Below are 18,798 nucleotides of genomic sequence, written 5' to 3'. Positions count from 1 at the left end.
AAACCAGAAGGAGCAGCCCCTCCCTGCACAGCTCTGCCTCAGTGAGCTGGTTGCAGGAAGTTTGCGTCAGTTAACAGTGTTTCAGAGTTGTAACAGTATGTATGAGCGTATGTGATAATAAAACAAGTGTAATACACGGTTTCATGTCAGTAGCACACAGATTGATGGACTTCAGAGAGTTTTGCACTGTTGGTGCAACATTTTGTGCGAAGGTGGTGCATGTTTTGTCCTTCGGTGGCTCGTAGGGACATTTTCTCACCTTTAAGTTGCTTAAAAAGTTAAATTAAGTTATGCGTATTTTGATAGTGATCTTGTGGATGATTTTGAACAGTCCGCAGGAGTTGTCTGAAGCATCTTTTAGGGAAGAGTGTTGCACCAGAGAGATGCTTCTGCAGAAACTTCACTCTTGTTTTTAGCGTAAAATGAAAAAAAAGGCTTTGGCACATGTAGTTTTTGGTGTAAAAACAGAGCATCACCAAAGTGATAGAGTAAGACAAATCATTCATTGTGTCCTGGTGTTTAATGTCATTAAGCTGGACCCATACAGAGCCCAGAGTTGAACATGGGACAACCCCCATCCGCATACCTCAACGCGAAAAAGCCCCGTGGAAAGACACGACGCGCTCACTGATACGCTGCTGGTCCAGCCAGTGGGCCTGGACTGGAAACCCTCTCCATCCACGACTGCAAACCCCAGCAGCTCTCACACCAGACACACACACACTTATCTCAGCGAGCTCCCACTGACCATGACTGCGAAAAACCGACACAAGAGCAACTCCAGCGAAAAGAGCGCCGCATCCAGCCAGGAGGATGCGTCGAAGAAAAGCCAGAAGAGCACCAGTAACGGGGTGAGTGGCCCCGCACCTCAGGGGCCACGATCAGGGAGCTGCCTCGGGCTCGTCGCCACCGCCGTATTTTACATCGCGTTAATAGGCGCCGCTGGGTTTGGGGCTTTTCATTTACAGCAAGTTGTGGAGGAAATTCGGGAGACGAGCTCCAGGCATGAGGAGAGCGCACGGCAGAGCGCAGAGCTGAGCGTGAAAATGGAGAGTGTCGTTCAACAGGTAGGTGGAAAATCATATGAATCAATGGGGAGTCGCATCAAAATGAGTGTGGGTGACATTCCCAAACTTTTTCATGACTCACAGTGTAATACAAACTATACACACAGTCAATGCATATCATTGTTTTTGTTAGACATTACATAACCTTGCATACAGTTGTTGTACTGGATGTACTGATGGGGGTTGGGTAGGTTTGGTGATGCATTAAGTGACCTTTCATTCAGCAAACCTTCAATAACTCCAAATAAAAGTTTATAACCTTACAATAAACAAGTATTTCTGCACTATTTTATGTTTTAAATGTTTAGTTTTGTGTGGGAATGACAGATAAAAGCCGTTGCTGGTTGTTAAACTGCACCAGTAAGATAAGGATGAGCTCACTTTAGGGAAAAGGGCACACTCCCTTTGTTTTACAGAACAGAAATATGCAGCTCCACCTTGGCAATAAAGGTGCTGGGAGCATCAGTGAGTCCACACTGATTGAAAATACTTCCACACACTTACATCTATGAAGTGCTTCTCTTTATTCTGAGCTCTCAGTCTATCAGACTCTAACTAATCTAGTAACCAATCCTAATCAAATCACTGGCAATATGCACAATATTGGTGGTATAAGCTTCCCATCTTGGGAATTGTAGTCTTTTAAGTACTGAATGGAGTAGTGTGAAGCATAAAAATGGAAGCCATACTTGTTATAAAATACAAAAAGAGGTGAGATGTTTGTTTTTCGTATAGATTTGGGGATGTCTCTTCAGGGTATGGTGCAATTATAAGGTGTTTCCCGGTTAGTTTTTCTGTATTCACTGTGTTCCAACACCTTTTTTCTCACTTTGGATTTAAGCTTCTATTGTATGCTTCAGTACTTACAGCAAAAACTACAATTCCCATCTGTGTTCAGGTGTGTTGCATAATGCCAATAAGAAGAATGGGATCGGTTACTTTATGTCCGTTGTTGAGTCATGTATGCCCTGAGTAAAGTGAAACACTACATACATTAAAGTGTGCTGAAGTCTTTCCTGTCATAAAGTACATAAATACTAATGTCTGATTATCAGTCTCCTTTTGCATGAATAAAAAAAGTCATTGTTCAGTGTCACTGCGTGCAAACTTAAGTATCCCCTGAGTCCGCTCTTGTTTTATTCATTCTCTCCTCACTTCCTGGATATAACTGTGTATAAATAACCAGTTTGATCTGTACTCAGGATGTGCTGCTGCTGGCGTTTTACACATATTTACCCCTACTTATGTTCCTATTGTGATGACACAACTGTACCTATACAAATATACTGGTGAAACATGTTTGTTGAGTTCGTCTACTTTGGGTGGGAGCTCCTTTGTACCCAAAAATACACGTAATAGTGACACAGAGGAGTGATAATTGCATTGTAAATATTTGCCAAGGTTCACACACCACAACCATAATAAAAGTGTATCATTTATTTTTTCCACACCAGAAAAGTACATTACTCTTTTCAAACACAGAAAAAGCTAGTAAGTGGACCTTTAGTAAAGACACTGTACAAGAAATGTTTTACCTTAGTTTTAGTTTCATCCTAATGTATTATTGTCCTTCCTGTTCTTTTGATTAAGTTATTAACTGTTTAACATTGTTTAATAGGCCACGTTTGTAAATGTTTTAGATACTCATGCAGGGAAACAGTCCTTGAGGTGCTCAAGGGATTATGGCACCGAGATTGATCAGATTTATATTGTTAATTATCCTGTCCAGAGCTTCAGATAAAATTCAACACCCTTGTTGTGAAGCTCTGTCTCCACGCAGTGAATAAAACTCATCTGAACCAGCTACACTTTTTTACTTCAACAATACCTTTGCCACCCTGTTCCTACGGTCAGAAATTGACTTCTGTGCTCATGGAATTTGTCCATACACTTTCAAATATCACATTTATTGACTATGCAACAAAATATATCTTAACTCTCTGTAACCTGGAGCGACATCACTGTTCTTGTGCTGCTTTCAGACGCCTTTTTCGAGTATGTGAGCAAAGTGGTGCGATGTCTTTCAAAAACATGGGACAAAAAGGCGACAAGCAACTTTATAAGAAACTATCCATAAATTGCAACAAAAAAAATAGATTTAGAAAAAAGCTAGACAAAAAAACTGTATTTCTAATTATTATTATAAGTAGAAGTAGTAGTATTTTTTTTAAATGATGTAACAGAATTTCTCATTATTAATATACATTTTTATAATTATTTTTACTAATTTTCTGTTTTTATTTCCTCTTTTTTGCTAATTTCTTCTTTCTTTCTTCTACTTTCATCGCTCACTGCCTTCTTCCCATGTTTTTTAAAAGAAATCAAGCCAATTTTGTGAGGTTCCAAAGGGTTAACATGCAAACTATACCCTTTAGCATATTCAGTAGGTGTAATATTTTAAAGTTTAAAGGCAAATAGGAAAAGGACAGTGGAAGTTCATGCTTGACCTTAGGAATAGTAGTTATAGTAGTCATATGAAATATTGTTGAGTTGAGGTCCACTTGCAAGCATTTTTCCTGAGCCTTCAACCACATCGCATGGTCTTCATCAGTACTGAGCCCACACCGTTACAACTGGGACAATTCGATTCACTGATGAAGACCATGAAATACTAGTAAAAGCTCTGGAAAAGCTCAGAAGCTTGGTGGGGATCTATAATTTTCAGTTAGAGCAGCCCCAGATTATTATGGCATGGACTGATCTTTTAATTCATTTTTTAATTGCTTGTAAAATAGTGCATGTAGCTGCCGTTATTTGGAAAAAGATCTGGCTCCGCCCCTGGAGTGCATTATAATGTATTAGTGTTAAATATGGATGTCATAACATGGATGACGTTGCACACTAATGCTGTATGTTTTCCTGTCTTGTTGCACAGGTGGAGTCTCTGAGGAGTGTCGTGGACGGGCTGGAGTCATCACTGGGCATCACACGGGTGGAGCTGGAGGGCGCCATCAGCAGGATGAAGAGGGGCGAGGTGGAAACGAGGAGGGTGGAGGAAGCCCTTCAGAAGCTCCAGAACGATCTACTCAGGGACCTTTCAGAGGGCATTAATGAGGTGAAGGAGGCCCGAGAGAGGGACTTCTCCTCTCTGGAGAAGACTGTGGAGGAGCGTCTGGCTGAGGTCAGTCAGTCCATCAAAGCCAGCGTGGCGGAGTTCACTGAAGCTCAGGGTGAAGCTCAGAGCCAGCTGGCTGATCTCAAGTCCCGCCTGGGTGACATGGAGGACCCTGCGCGCATCAAAGAGGAGCTCTCCGCCATTGTCAATGCTGTGGCTGAAATCAAAACATCCAAACAGGCTGCTGATGCCTCAGCTGATTCATTCAGGGAGCAGGTAGGTGCTGTGAGGTCAGAGCTCCAGACGCGAAACCAGGAAGTTGCCTCACTGTCACAGGAAGTTGAAACAATGAGGTCAGTAGTGCAAGAGAATGTCGGGAGTCTGAGGCAGGCGCTGTCTGCAGCAGAGGCTGATGTCCAGGTCCTCAAGGACAAAAGCATGACACTGGAGAGCAGCGTGGAGCAGACCACTGATGCTGTCCGTGACGTAGAGAAGCAGGTGAATGCAGCAGCCGCCCAGGCCCTGAAAAAATCAGACGAGCTGGAAGCCAGAGTTAAAACCACGGAGGAGAGCGGAGATTCACTGTCAGCATCAGTATCAGACATCACCTCCAAAGTGGAGTCACTATTCACCAAATATGACACCCATGAAAGCACCCTGTCTGCGCAGGGTCAGGCGGTGGAGAAAGTCAAAACCGGCTTGGAGCAGGAGATGGAGGCACTGAAGAGCAGTTTTGGGGAGCTCCAGTCCAACATGGCCGCTCTGAGTGGCAGCCAGACCAAGCTGTTGTCGAAGGACTCCAGCCTGGATCAGCAGGTGGTGGACTTGGAGAAGAGGCTCGTCACTCTGGAGGAAAGCAGCAGCAACATGAAGCCAGAGCAGATACAGAGCATAAAAAGCATGGTAGCTGAGCTGGAGAGCAAAGCAGCTAAGCTAGAAGGCCACGACCAGGCTATAGCTGCTCTGCAGAAAGCTGTGAGGAGGTTAGAACGGATAGAGGAGGGCCTCATATTTGGTTGATGTCATGATGTTGCACATTTTAGTAGAAAAGTAGCCGACGTGAGGCGTTAGATCAGGAGAGATGGGGCAGGGCTGTACTGCTGATCTGTGAATTAAAATCCACACTCATTCTGCACTGTAGTTCTTTTTTCTAATATTTGTTTTGTTCAGTTTTCTGTGCCAAGGTTGTTTGTTAAAACCAACAAATGCAATAATGAGCTCTTTTGAGCATTTATTTGTTTACTCAGTACGTTTGTTTTTTACAAGAATAAAAACTCTTGTTGACCTAAAGCTGTGACGGATTATTTCATGGTGTGACTTTGATTTGTTGCTTTGCTTTAGCTGCTTTTATTGTATGGGTGGGAATGAAAATGTACACACATTCATAGGCGTGATTTACCCCAGGGTGGCTAAAATCCCATTAAACCCCAAACAGAAATTCCATCTCCATTTCATAATTCGAATACACCAAATAATTCAGAATTTATTGAGTAAATCTCATATAAAGCTCATTTCATTAAGCAGCACCACATTATTTACAATCAGTGACAAGACATGTAAAACTCAGTCTTTGTAGAGAGATGAGTTCTTACAAATACACACAGCAGTGACAGATAACCTGTAATTTCCCTCTTTTGATGTTTACTTTTGAGTCTCTTCCAGATGTTCTGCAGGAATGCAATTACTTGTTGAACACCTGAGGCTGTAGTTGTGTTTTGCTGGAAGGCGTTTGGATGCTAATGAAACCTTGAAGAAATGGAGAAGGGCCGGCAGATGCAAAGAACTGCTCTTATTACATAGTTTTGGTTAAAAAAAAAAAAAAAAAAAGTCAAATCTTGAAATATCGTAATGGGGTAAAAGTGAAAACGTCTAAATCTGTCTAAATCTGTGTTACTGAGCACTTCTCCTTTGCCGAGATAATCCATCCCACCTCACAGGTGTGGCATATCAAGATGCTGATTAGACAGCATGATTATTGCACAGGTGTGCTTTAGGCTGGCCACAATAAAAGGCCACTCTGAAATGTGCAGTTTTGCTTTATTGAGGGGGTCTGGGGGGGGTCAGAAAACCAGTCAGTATCTGGTGTGACCACCATTTGCCTCACGCAATGCAACACACCTCCTTCGCATAGAGTTGATCAGGTTGTTGATTGTGGCCTGTGGAATGTTGGTCCACTCCTCTTCAATGGCTGTGCGAAGTTGCTGGATATTGGCAGGAACTGGAACACGCTGTCGTATACGCCAATTCAGAGCATCCCAAACATGCTCAATGGGTGACATGTCTGGTGAGTATGCTGGCCATGCAAGAACTGGGATGTTTTCAGCTTCAAGGAATTGTGTACAGATCCTTGCAACATGGGGCCGTGCATTATCATGCTGCAACATGAGGTGATGGTCGTGGATGAATGGCACAACAATGGGCCTCAGGATCTCGTCACGGTATCTCTGTACATTCAAAATGCCATCAATAAAATGCACCTGTGTTCGTTGTCCATAACATACAGTACAGGCCAAAAGTTTGGACACACCTTCTCATTCAATGCGTTTTCTTTATTTTCATGACTATTTACATTGTAGATTCTCACTGAAGGCATCAAAACTATGAATGAACACATGTGGAGTTATGTACTTAACAAAAAAAGGTGAAATAACTGAAAACATGTTTTATATTCTACTTTCTTCAAAATAGCCACCCTTTGCTCTGATTACTGCTTTGCACACTCTTGGCATTCTCTCCATGAGCTTCAAGAGGTAGTCACCTGAAATGGTTTCCACTTCACAGGTGTGCCTTATCAGGGTTAATTAGTGGAATTTCTTGCTTTATCAATGGGGTTGGGACCATCAGTTGTGTTGTGCAGAAGTCAGGTTAATACACAGCCGACAGCCCTATTGGACAACTGTTAAAATTCATATTATGGCAAGAACCAATCAGCTAACTAAAGAAAAACAAGTGGCCATCATTACTTTAAGAAATGAAGGTCAGTCAGTCTGGAAAATTGCAAAAACTTTAAATGTGTCCCCAAGTGGAGTCGCAAAAACCATCAAGCGCTACAACGAAACTGGCACACATGAGGACCGACCCAGGAAAGGAAGACCAAGAGTCACCTCTGCTTCTGAGGATAAGTTCATCCGAGTCACCAGCCTCAGAAATCGCAAGTTAACAGCAGCTCAGATCAGAGACCAGATGAATGCCACACAGAGTTCTAGCAACAGACCCATCTCTAGAACAACTGTTAAGAGGAGACTGCGCGAATCAGGCCTTCATGGTCAAATAGCTGCTAGGAAACCACTGCTAAGGAGAGGCAACAAGCAGAAGAGATTTGTTTGGGCCAAGAAACACAAGGAATGGACATTAGACCAGTGGAAATCTGTGCTTTGGTCTGATGAGTCCAAATTTGAGATCTTTGGTTCCAACCGCCGTGTCTTTGTGAGATGCAGAAAAGGTGAACGGATGGATTCCACATGCCTGGTTCCCACTGTGAAGCATGGAGGTGGAGGTGTGATGGTGTGGGGGTGTTTTGCTGGTGACACTGTTGGGGATTTATTCAAAATTGAAGGCACACTGAACCAGCATGGCTACCACAGCATCCTGCAGCGACATGCCATCCCATCCGGTTTGCGTTTAGTTGGAGGATCATTTATTTTTCAACAGGACAATGACCCCAAACACACCTCCAGGCTGTGTAAGGGCTATTTGACCAAGAAGGAGAGTGATGGAGTGCTGCGGCAGATGACCTGGCCTCCACAGTCACCGGACCTGAACCCAATCGAGATGGTTTGAGGTGAGCTGGACCGCAGAGTGAAGGCAAAGGGGCCAACAAGTGCTTAACACCTCTGGGAACTCCTTCAAGACTGTTGGAAAACCATTTCAGGTGACTACCTCTTGAAGCTCATGGAGAGAATGCCAAGAGTGTGCAAAGCAGTAATCAGAGCAAAGGGTGGCTATTTTGAAGAAAGTAGAATATAAAACATGTTTTCAGTTATTTCACCTTTTTTTGTTAAGTACATAACTCCACATGTGTTCATTCATAGTTTTGATGCTTTCAGTGAGAATCTACAATGTAAATAGTCATGAAAATAAAGAAAACGCATTGAATGAGAAGGTGTGTCCAAACTTTTGGCCTGTACTGTACGCCTGCCCATACCATAACCCCTCCGCCACCATGGGCCACTCGAGCCACAACGTTGACATCAGCAAACCACTCACCCACACGACGCCACACACGCTGTCTGCCATCTGCCCTGAACAGTGAAAACCTGGATTCATCCGTGAAGAGAACACCTCTCCAACGTGCCAGACGCCATTGAATGTAAGCATTTGCCCACTCAAGTTGGTTACGACGACGAACTGCAGTCAGGTTGAGACCCAGATGAGGACGACAAGCATGCAGATGAGCTTCCCTGAAACGGTTTCTGACAGTTTGTGCAGAAATTCTTTGGTTATGCAAACCGATTGTTGTAGCAGCTGTCCGGGTGGCTGGTCTCAGACGATCTTGGAGGTGAACATGCTGGATGTGGAGGTCCTGGGCTGGTGTGGTTACACGTGGTCTGCGGTCGTGAGGCCGGTTGGATGTACTGCCAAATTGTCTGAAACGCCTTGGAGACGGCTCATGGTAGAGAAATGAACATTCAATTCACGGGCAACAGCTCTGGTGGACATTCCTGCAGTCAGCATGCCAATTGCACGCTCCCTCAAAACTTGCGACATCTTTGGCATTGTGCTGTGTGATAAAACTGAACATTTTAGAGTGGCCTTTTATTGTGGCCAGCCTAAGGCACACCTGTGCAATAATCATACTGTCTAATCAGCATCTTGATATGCCACACCTGTGAGGTGGGATGGATTATCTCGGCAAAGGAGAAGTGCTCACTAACACAGATTTAGACAAATTTGTGAACAGTATTTGAGGGGAAATGGTCTTTTGTGTATGTAGAAAAAGTTTTAGATCTTTGAGTTCAGCCCATGAAAAATGGGAGCAAAAACAAAAGTGTTGCGTTTATATTTTTGTTCAGTGTAATAAAAAGCAAAAAGCTGCTTTAAATGTACCCAAACGTTGATATTTAAGGAAGGAAAAAAAAAAGTCTTGAGGTGATGCTAGAAAAACCATGTGGCGTTGGAAGTTAGACGTCCAACTGTTCATCACTCGACTTAATAAAAAAATTTCTCGTGACCTGGCTGCACGACTTTCCTCACAGACAAAGCCCAATTTGAAGGTTTTTTAATGAGGCTGCTGATAGCTGATGTTTTGTGTCTTGAACTCTATGCTGAAGCTGATGTAAGCAGCTGGTTAGCCTAGCATAAAGACTAGAAACCAGGGAAAACAGCTAGCCGTGCTCTGTGCAAAGGTAACAAAAACTGGTGAAGAATCACATCTAAAGCTCACCAATTAATATGTTATATCTAATTTGTTTGAAGAAAGACAACACACACTCTCAAAAAAGAAGAAAAAAGTCTGGCGGTGCTCGGCCACAGAACAACAATATAAACAAGAAAAAGCCAGCAACACTCGGTGTCCTTCGTTACCAACTTTTAATACCTTACTAATCTCTCAAGACAGATTCAAGAATTTTTTTTTTTTTTTACTGATGGATTTCCAGATTGATACCTCACTGGTACAGGCGATCAAACACAGACCGGTTTCGACGAGTGTCTTCCTCAGTGTGTGAAAAGACAGAAAAGCAGGGTGAGACATGCAGAAATAACCTCCATTCACAATCACACAGCTGCATGGCATTAGGCAATCACCAGAGCACCAAGCAGAATCCTGGTAATCATAGAAAAACATCTCATAGAAGAGAAAAAAGTACAAAACATGTATCAGTAGGTATTAAATAGACCAATATCAAGAAAACACATCTATAATATGAAGTGCCTAAGAGTAATAAATGCTTACTGAGTACACCCAAATAAATAAATAAATATATACAAAATACTACTTAGCAGCAAATGGTACAGTAAAAAATATATAAAGTGCCACAGGTCAAAGCAGTAGATCATAATAAAAGGAGCTAAAGTCACTCAGCACAGTAAAAGGACATAAAGTGCTGATATCACAGTAACCCCTCCTATATATAACAAGGCATACATTCTAGTACGGCACACAAATATGGCAGAATAAGGCATAGAATAGATCAAATGTAAATATGTCTTAATACATCTTAAACCCTATCAGGCATATTGACAGGGCAAACGGTATATGAAAAACAGGGATAAACAACACTACAATTTATTTATTTATTTATTTATTTTTACAAAAAACAGCTCAAGAGAAGTTCCTCATTCATACCCCTCGGGTGTTCAGTTTGCAACGTGTGGATCCAGAAGGCTTCACGTTGTAGCAGCCTTCTCTCTCTATCCCCCCCTCTCTTCATAGGTCTCACTTACTCAATGCCCTGAAATCTTAAGGAGCACACATCGTGGCCAGCAGTGTTAAAGTGTCTTGCCACAGATGATTTCTCATCTCCTTTTCCTGATGCTGTTCTTGTGTTCTGAGACACGAATCTTCAGTTCTCTCTTAGTCTTGCCAACATAGTATACCCCACATGGGCATTTTAGAAGAAAAAAGAGCCTCTAGTTTTTGCACACAAACGTGCTCCAAATTTAAGAGACCAACTAGTCAGAGCAGATTATTTTGTACGTCCTCAGCACTTTTTATCCTCTGTACCTCAGGGTAATCATCCATGTCGAAGTTGTGTTCACTGTGATGCCATGATTAAAGGTGACAGTTTCTCTCATCCCCATTCAGGATGTAAATACCCCATTAAGAGTAGGATCTCATGTAAAACCAAATTTGTTGTCTATCTTCTAAAATGCCCATGTGCGGTATGCTATGGTGGCAAGACTAAGAGAGAACTGAAGAATCGTGTCTCAGAACACAAGAGCAGCATCAGGAATAGAGATGAGAAATCATCTGTGGCAAGACACTTTAACACTGCTGGCCACGATGTGTGCTCCTTAAGATTTCAGGGCACTGAGGAAGTGAGACCTATGAAGACAGGGGGGGATAGAGAGAGAAGGCTGCTACAATGTGAAGCCTTCTGGATCCACACGTTGCAAACTGAACACCTGAGGGGTATGAATGAGGAACTTCTCTTGAGCTGTTTTTTGTAAAAAAAAAAAAAAAAAATTGTAGTGTTGTTTATCACTGTTTTTCATATACCGTTTGCCCTGTCAATATGCCTGATAGGGTTTATGATGTATTAAGACATATTTACATTTGATCTATTCTATGCCTTATTCTGCCATGTTTGTGTGCCGTACTAGAATGTATGCCTTGTTATATATAGGAGGGGTTACCGTGATATCAGCACTTTATGTCCTTTTACTGTGCTGAATGACTTTAGCTCCTTTTATTATGATGTTATACTGTTTTGACCTGTGGCACTTTATATATTTTTTACTGTACCATTTGCTGCTAAGTAGTATTTTGTGTGTATATATATATATATATATATATATTTTTTTTTTTTTTTTTTTTTTTTTGATGTACTCAGTAAATATTTATTACTCTTAGGCACTTCATATTATAGGTGTGTTTTCTTGATATTGGTCTATTTAATACCTACTGATACATGTTTTGTACTTTTTTTCTCTTCTATGAGATGTTTTTCTATGATTACCAGGATTCTGCTTGGTGCTCTGGTGATTGCCTAATGCCATGCAGCTGTGTGATTGTAAATGGAGGTTATTTCTGCATGTCTCACCCTGCTTTTCTGTCTTTTCACACACTGAGGAAGACACTTGTCGAAACCGCTCTGTGTGTTTGATCGCCTGAACCAGTGAGGTATTAAAAGTTGGTAACGAAGGACACATGAGTGTTGCTGGCTTTTACTTGTTCAATATCTAATTTGTTTCCATTAAAAAATTCTAACTGTAAAAACAACAGTTCTCTGATTATGTACCAGACTATTTCCTGACAGAACAATGACTTTAATAGCTGTGAATGAGTGACATCACAAGCTGTTTCCCCCTTTCTGTAGTCTGCTAGCTGTAGCTTCATATTTACTAAGTTTTCCAAAATGTTAACTATTCCCTTAAGCCAGTATTTTGTGCCCATACTGAAAGCCTTCAAAAATGACCATACCAATGTCAAAATATTACATTTGTCCACACTTCCTGCACATTTCTACAACCTCTGAAAAACAAAATATATGGAAAACTCTTTGGGAGCCCAAGAAAATAAAGTAATTGCACAAGTCTGCACAGTGGCAGAACAATACCAAACCAGTCAAATCTCAACCTGTAAAAGATGGGGTGGGCAGTTTAACTTTGGCTTTATTGGTCAAAAATCCCATAATAAACTTGGAGCATATTGTAATTCAAGTGGTCTGAGAGAAAACCAGACTTCTGCACCTCCTCTTGGCTCTGTTTTCATGCTTTTAAAAAATTCAGCCCATGACGGGAGACTTTGGCTAATCATAGGTGATTTCAAAGAGAGGAAGTTCCTACTAGCTGTTCTACAAGCGTAAATGAACATACACTTTCTTTGGTGAAAGCCTGAATCAATGGAGAGGAATCCTACAGAGAAAGTTGGTATTCCAGCATTGGCAACAACTGCCCACACTGCAAAGCCACCCCAAGAAAGGAAGACAGACTTATCAAAATAGAGTCTGACAATAAACAAAAGTGTCAATATCTAAGTGTTACAGAGATGGAGAGAAAATGTTGCTCATAGTTTAACCTGCTAACTGGAGCTAAAGGCTCACACGTCATGTCCATGTAGCTAACATTAGCCTCAAATCACAGTGTGTCTTCCGGATGCTGCAGACCATCTTGCCGGAAGGAGAGCTGGGCAGTCTCTTCGGAGGAAAACCCGCAGTCAATGGCCGCAGTACCCCAGACTTTTTGTTGGCTTACCTAACTTTCTGTTGCTACCATTACACAGGTTAGACCCCGCGCTGCTGCTGGCCACCAGCTCACTGTGTCACCCAGTGCTGGGAGGGTTTGGGCTGGCCAAATTCGGTATGCTACAGCCGCAGACTGAGTGTCCGTCTCCTAAGCTGCTGCCTGCTCTCTGCCCGCTTTGTGCTTTGGATAAAAGTTAAGTAAACAAGGTGTTATATTTAATGTACAAGTAAAAGGTTTATTTCAAACAGTAGTGTGACAGGTGACCACATGTAATTGCTGAGAAAACAAAAGGCGAAAATGTTGATCTTGAGGTTGTTGAGGTGTGTAGCTCATGTGGGCTGGGGCATCTCTCCAATGTCAGATAAATCAGTCATTTCACTAACCTGTTTACTTGTTACACTTAAATCTCCCTCTACTGCAGTGAGGTTAGCCAGAGTCTGTCTTAGCTCAGCGACCTCCTGCTCTCTCTTCATAAGATCCTCTGCCAGTCTTCCTATCCGCAGAGTCAGATCTGACAGCTGAGGCTCAAACGCCCTGAAGTCTCTTTTAATGGCAGCAACCTTCGGTTTGAGGTCGCTGGCAAACGTCACTGTTCTTATCAGACGAGCTCTGCCGCTCTCCAGCTCCCTCAAGCGCTCAGAGATCTGTGTGTCAGCGGTGGTGAGTTCAGGAATGCGCCTGCGAAGCTGCTCTATGGCCTGAGTGTTGCGTTCGGACGCAGAGCGCAGGTTTGAGACTCGGTCAATGCTGTTGGCCAGCACATCCCCGATGCGTTTGACCATGCTGCGCTCCACCTGAGCGGTCTTGTCTTCCAGCTCTGCTACCTGAGTGAGCAGAGACTCCAGCTCAGACTGTAGACCGTCCATCCTGCGCACATCTGTCCTCACTGACGCTACCTACAGGCCGAATATAGAAGAACAAAGGCTCAGAAATCCTGTTTCAAATGGCATTAAAAAAAAAAGTGTTTTTTCTCAGGGTTGTTTGGATTTTGGACTGTTGAAAGGACAAAAAAAGAAATTTAAAGACGTCATCTTACACTCCAAGAAATTGTGACAGGCATTTTTCACCATTTTATAGACAAAATGATTAATTGATTCAGTCATTCATGGGAATAATCACTGGCTGCAGCCCAATTTTTTGTGCCAGTGGTTGAATTTTGTTCCCTGCATCTGGTATCACAGCTGGCACTGGAACAGGACAACACCTACAGATTTTCTCCTAGTGACTCGCCAATAAAATCATTGTATATCGTCAACAGAATCTCACACACCTTGTTGACAAAGTCCTTTGCGATGGCTGAGGTGCGCTCTTCGATCTGTCCCACGGCGTCTCTCAGTGAGGTCAGGCTGGTCTGAAGCTGAGCTCGTTTTTCATTCAGCCCAAAGGCCCACTCCTTCAGGCGGCTCACTTCCTGCTCCAAACCCTCCAGCTGAGGCTGCAGAGCCCCCCGCTGACCCCCGAGACCCTCCAGCATCAGCTGGACGCTCTCACACTGAAACAGGACATACAGCACATGGATCGATACATACAACAGCTATATGCTTGTGTGTTAAGATGCTTGTGTGTTCAGGAGGTGTTGGTTAATCACATTTCCCTCTATAGAAAACACACGAGGGAAACTGGTGCCTCTATACACAAGAGGATCAAATAGGAGCAAAAAACAAATCTGCACAAATGCAACATTTTCAATAAAAACTGTGATTTTATTTACTACATTCAGTGATGAAATGACTGCCATGCTTCCAACAGGTGAAACCAAAAGATGAAAATGTAACAGTCATCATTAATATTAAGATTTCTTCCACATCTACAGAAGTTATTCCTGTACCAAATGTAAGATAACACTGACAGAGATGACGTTTGGGGCTGTGTCTAATGATTATTTTCATTATTTTCTTGATACATCAATGACTAATTTTGTCTAAAGAAAATGCAATGGATTTTGATGAAATGTCCATCATATTTTCCTGTTGCTTGTTTTTCCACAAATAGTCAAAAACCTAAAAATATTCAGTTACCTGCTGAAACTATTTCAAAATTCAGAAGCTAGCACTGGATAATGTAATGATAATGACTGATTAATCAACTAATCATTTCAGTTCTAATGTAGTTACATATATTGTTATATAACTGTATCAGAGTAATGGGGCATGTCACTCCACAATAAACAAATATTACAATAAATATTCTTGATTGTACTTGTGTAATACAGTGCATGTGTACCAGAGTTTATGTATTGATAGTCACCAATTTTCTGATATTAAAGTTGTTGTTGGTAAATTTCTTTGTAAATATTTGCTAAAACTGTCACTGTATCCTGACAGAAGTACATTAGACAGATAATCTGTGAAAAAATGATGTTCCTCTTCATTCTGGCATTTGCTAGAATCTATCGCAGCTCAGCTAAAACAACCAATCAGAGAAGAGAAGTCTCCAAGGCCTCGATCACACAGAAAGAGTTTTGCAAGTTGCAAAATGCGAGGCGCGCAAAAGAGGGTGGATCACGGGGAGTACCACCAGTTGGTGGTGATGGCTGTTTCTAAGCATATTTTAGGATGACTCAGGGGGCAGTTTGATAACCTGCTGTCTATCGACGGGCCGTATAGCTCTGGGTATCCAGCAACTGCTACCACCTGTTTCTCCTCCATTGTTTACCAACTGTAAACTTGTTGTTGTGACCTCCACAGAAGGAGTGACTGACATGATTGACAGCTGTGTTAGAGACTCCTCAGTTCTGACTGGTTGTTGCTGACCATGCTGCTGATTCTAGCGAGTTAGAGGCAGTAGGAGGGGAGAAGACCATGATTTATTTCACACTGTCTCTGTACTATACTGTACATACTGTTCAGAATCTAGTGACAGTGTCGGCAAGGGACAAGTTACCAGCTGTAGCTCTAAAATGAGGTGCACATTTTGAGAAACATAACCGAACTATGACAGCCTTTTACAGCAATAGTCTGACAGGGCCACTTCTTTTCCCTCGTTGACTCAAAACAATGACATCATTCAGTGAGGTCATCGAGTGGAGTTTGAGTTGTCTCATCTATGTCGTCTTTTTCCCACTCCTCATCCTCCTCCATCTCATCGTATTTCCATTCCTCTTCCTCCACAGCATCAGAGTCCTTTTGGCTGTCGACAGTGTCTCCCCTCAGCACCATGGTGAGTTCACGGACTGCCTCTTTAACCACGGACAACTCATTCTTCATCTTCAGGATGCTGTTTTGAGCCTGCAGGGTGTCCAGCTCCTGCCTGATCTCAAGGATTTCACTGAGTGCTTTCAGCATGCTGTCTTCAGTCCCAAACACCTGCAGCGTCACCTCTTCCAGACGTTTCTCTGCCCCGTTCAGATCACCCGCCAGCTTCAGGATGGAGCGCACCGCCTCCTCCACCTGGGGCAGGTGCTCTTCACACTCAAGCGCTCGGGGAATGTGCTCCTGGAGCTGAGAGCTGAGCTCCGCCTCTCTTTTGCTCAGGGTGCTGACCTGCTGCTCCAGGGCTTGGATCTGCTTGGTGTTCCAGTCCAGATGATCCTGCGCCCGCTTGGTATCGTCTTCCTCTGTGCGCTCCATAGCTCGGGCGTTCCTCTTTGTGCTGGCCTCGAGCTCCTCCAGCTTCTCCGTCAGCGCCCGGGCTCTCTGCTCGGCCTCGTTAACCCGCTCTGTGGCTGTGGCGTGAGCTTCCCGTGACTCAGCCTTCAGGGCAGACAGGTCGGAGTTGATGGCAGCTAGACGCTCCTGCCACGTCTCCGTCACGTTGAGGAAGTGGCCGTTAACAGCCTGCAGGTCACGGGAGGCGGAGTTCTCACCAGCTTGCATCCCCATCACGGCAGTGTGGAGGGTGGAGATCTCCTGCTGGAGTCGCGTTGCCAAGGAGACGGTGGAGAGCGCCTCCTGTAGGTCGTCCTCAGAGGCGGCAAGCTGCAGCCGCAACACAAAACAGGAGGGCTGTTTCTGTGGGAGCTCTATGGTCCTCAGTATTCATATATAACTGATACAGCAGGAAACCAAATGCATGCATTCAAAAAGGAACTGTGTACGATGTAAGTGAACTGTAAAGGTGTTAAAGGAGCACATAGATGTGGACTCTAGAGATGTGAGGCTCACCCAAAAGTAGTTTTTCTAACATTTTTAAACAAAACACAAATGTAAGGCAGTAGTTCCCCATCCCTTTGACTTGTGACTCATTACAGTTACTCAAAGTCTGCCTCTGACTCCATGTACTCTGTTCCACATGAATCAGGGATGTCAACGGTTCACCATTATTTGTTAACCAACGAGAAGATTTTTGAGCGGTTACACATGTCGGTCTATAGGCAAAATTTGCTATTCTTCATTTTACTGCACTGTGCACCAGCTGGATTTGGTGTGACCTAGCTAGCTGAGCTAATTCTGTAATTACTGCTAGTAACACTGTCTCGAACCAACAGGGTTGCTGTGGAGACATTGTGCCCACCCTAGTCTTCTCTCTAGGTTGCTTCAATGAGTAAGTGGCTCAATTTTGAGCCACAAACCCCCTTTGGCGTTTGCAGCTGAAAATGAAGCCCATTTCCAACCAAATATAATATGCTAACATTATTAGCACAAGTCTATGGCATTTTACATTGTATAAATTAGCCTAGCTGAGATTTCCTCTGCTCATATGAAGCCAGGATAAATCACACACAAGACATAAAATGCTATTTTGTGGAGGCTTTATTGTCTTCACAATTTATTGTTTCTTATCTGTGAAATTAAAGTAAATAAAAGCTTTGTTTCCACTGAGGGAAATGGTTTCAGCTTACAGAAATAAACAGGAGGTGGGGGGTGGCTACCATGTTTCCCTAACAACGGTCGCATATATAAAATTGTATTCTTATGTTTCCACACAAACTTACAGGATCATTTCACCTGAATTTCACAAAAGAAAAACATATTTTATCGAGTAGTGGTATTTAGCTACGACAATAATTTATTTATTGTGCCGAATTTATTTTTCTAATTCCACATAAATATTTCTTTAAAATCCAAAGAATATTATGTCACCTGTTAGTGCAGGGGATATTTCTTCAGTCAAAATGCATATATGCCATTGTACATTATATTTAATGCTGTGAGCACCACAGATTTAATTCCATTCCTTCCAATGTACTGGGGGTGAAGGTAGATCTCAAAACCTGGACACACAAAACCAAAACCTGTCTACATGGGGTTCAGTTTGTTGTGTGTAATTTGGGTGAAATTACCCTTTAAAGCGCCATCCCTTCCAAGCAGCACAGAACATGTTCCCCTATAAATCAAACGCACCTTTTTGGAAACCTTCAGGACTTCTTCCTCCATGTCGAACAGGCTTGAAGTCTTTACGTGTAAAGATCTGTACTTCTCCTCAATTTCAGTAAACCTCTCGTTCTGTTGCAGCACCATCCTGAAACCCAGAAGGACATAAAACTGTAGCAGAGATAAAACCTATTGATAACATTAGTGTATTGGAGTTTGTTTTTTTTTTACTTACCAACTGAGAGCCCCGCAAGCTACAAGCGACAATAAGCACATTAAGCCTCTAATATCCAAACCAGAGGACGTTTTATTCGTTCCTGTGTTGTTTCCACCGTCTGTCTTCACCTTTTGCGTTTCATCTTTGACATTTGAAGCCGACGTTTCGGACCCTTCATCACTTTGTTTCTGTGACTTCTTCCTCTGTTTTAACTCAGCAGGCATCTTAGCTAACTGGCTACTGTTGGCAACTTTTACTTTGAAGGAATTTAACAGGCTCTAACAAAAAAAAATATAGTCTAACTAGCTATTTGTTACGTGGAAAAGTGAAATAAAACACTTCATTCGCCGATGAGTTCAT

At 42.7% G+C, this 18,798-nt stretch overlaps 2 protein-coding genes across 3 annotated transcripts; one reads left to right on the top strand and one right to left on the bottom strand.

The window, feature by feature from the left end:
- Positions 1 to 611: 611 nt before the first annotated feature.
- On the top strand, positions 612 to 5,412 carry ckap4 (cytoskeleton associated protein 4). Its single transcript, XM_033614358.2, has 2 exons — positions 612 to 1,067; positions 3,943 to 5,412. The coding sequence occupies exons 1-2, from the start codon at positions 750 to 752 to the stop codon at positions 5,140 to 5,142; spliced, it is 1,518 nt and encodes a 505-aa protein (XP_033470249.2). The 5' UTR covers positions 612 to 749; the 3' UTR covers positions 5,143 to 5,412.
- A 7,766-nt stretch (positions 5,413 to 13,178) lies between these two features.
- On the bottom strand, positions 13,179 to 18,798 carry ikbip (IKBKB interacting protein). 2 transcript variants are annotated; one of them, XM_033614212.2, is made up of 4 exons: positions 18,457 to 18,798; positions 18,252 to 18,369; positions 14,240 to 14,461; positions 13,179 to 13,865 (listed from the first exon to the last, which is right to left on the bottom strand). In XM_033614212.2, exons 1-4 carry the CDS (start codon positions 18,660 to 18,662, stop codon positions 13,299 to 13,301), a joined length of 1,113 nt encoding a protein of 370 aa, XP_033470103.2. In that variant the 5' UTR covers positions 18,663 to 18,798; the 3' UTR covers positions 13,179 to 13,298. The 2 variants fall into 2 exon arrangements, with proteins under 2 accessions (XP_033470103.2, XP_033470102.2); XM_033614211.2 differs by lacking the exons at positions 13,179 to 13,865; positions 14,240 to 14,461 and adding an exon at positions 15,831 to 16,886.

The sequence above is a fragment of the Epinephelus lanceolatus genome, chromosome 23, assembly GCF_041903045.1.
Source record: "Epinephelus lanceolatus isolate andai-2023 chromosome 23, ASM4190304v1, whole genome shotgun sequence".
In the NCBI taxonomy this organism is placed as follows: Eukaryota; Metazoa; Chordata; class Actinopteri; order Perciformes; family Serranidae; genus Epinephelus; species Epinephelus lanceolatus.
The sequence above is the reverse complement of the archived record's forward strand: the minus strand, read 5'-3'. Positions and strand labels throughout refer to the sequence as shown.

Bases quoted from the DNA above. Each gene is read 5' to 3' on its own strand.
- ckap4 (XM_033614358.2), top strand. From the start codon at position 750: ATGACTGCGAAAAACCGACACAAGAGCAACTCCAGCGAAAAGAGCGCC. The intron at 1,068-3,942 runs GTAGGTGGAAAA...CTTGTTGCACAG, and splicing joins TGGAGAGTGTCGTTCAACAG to GTGGAGTCTCTGAGGAGTGT.
- ikbip (XM_033614211.2), bottom strand. From the start codon at position 18,662: ATGCCTGCTGAGTTAAAACAGAGGAAGAAGTCACAGAAACAAAGTGAT. The intron at 18,370-18,456 runs GTAAGTAAAAAA...TCTGGGTTTCAG, and splicing joins GCTTGCGGGGCTCTCAGTTG to GATGGTGCTGCAACAGAACG. The intron at 16,887-18,251 runs GTGCGTTTGATT...TTGCGGCTGCAG, and splicing joins TCCTGAAGGTTTCCAAAAAG to CTTGCCGCCTCTGAGGACGA.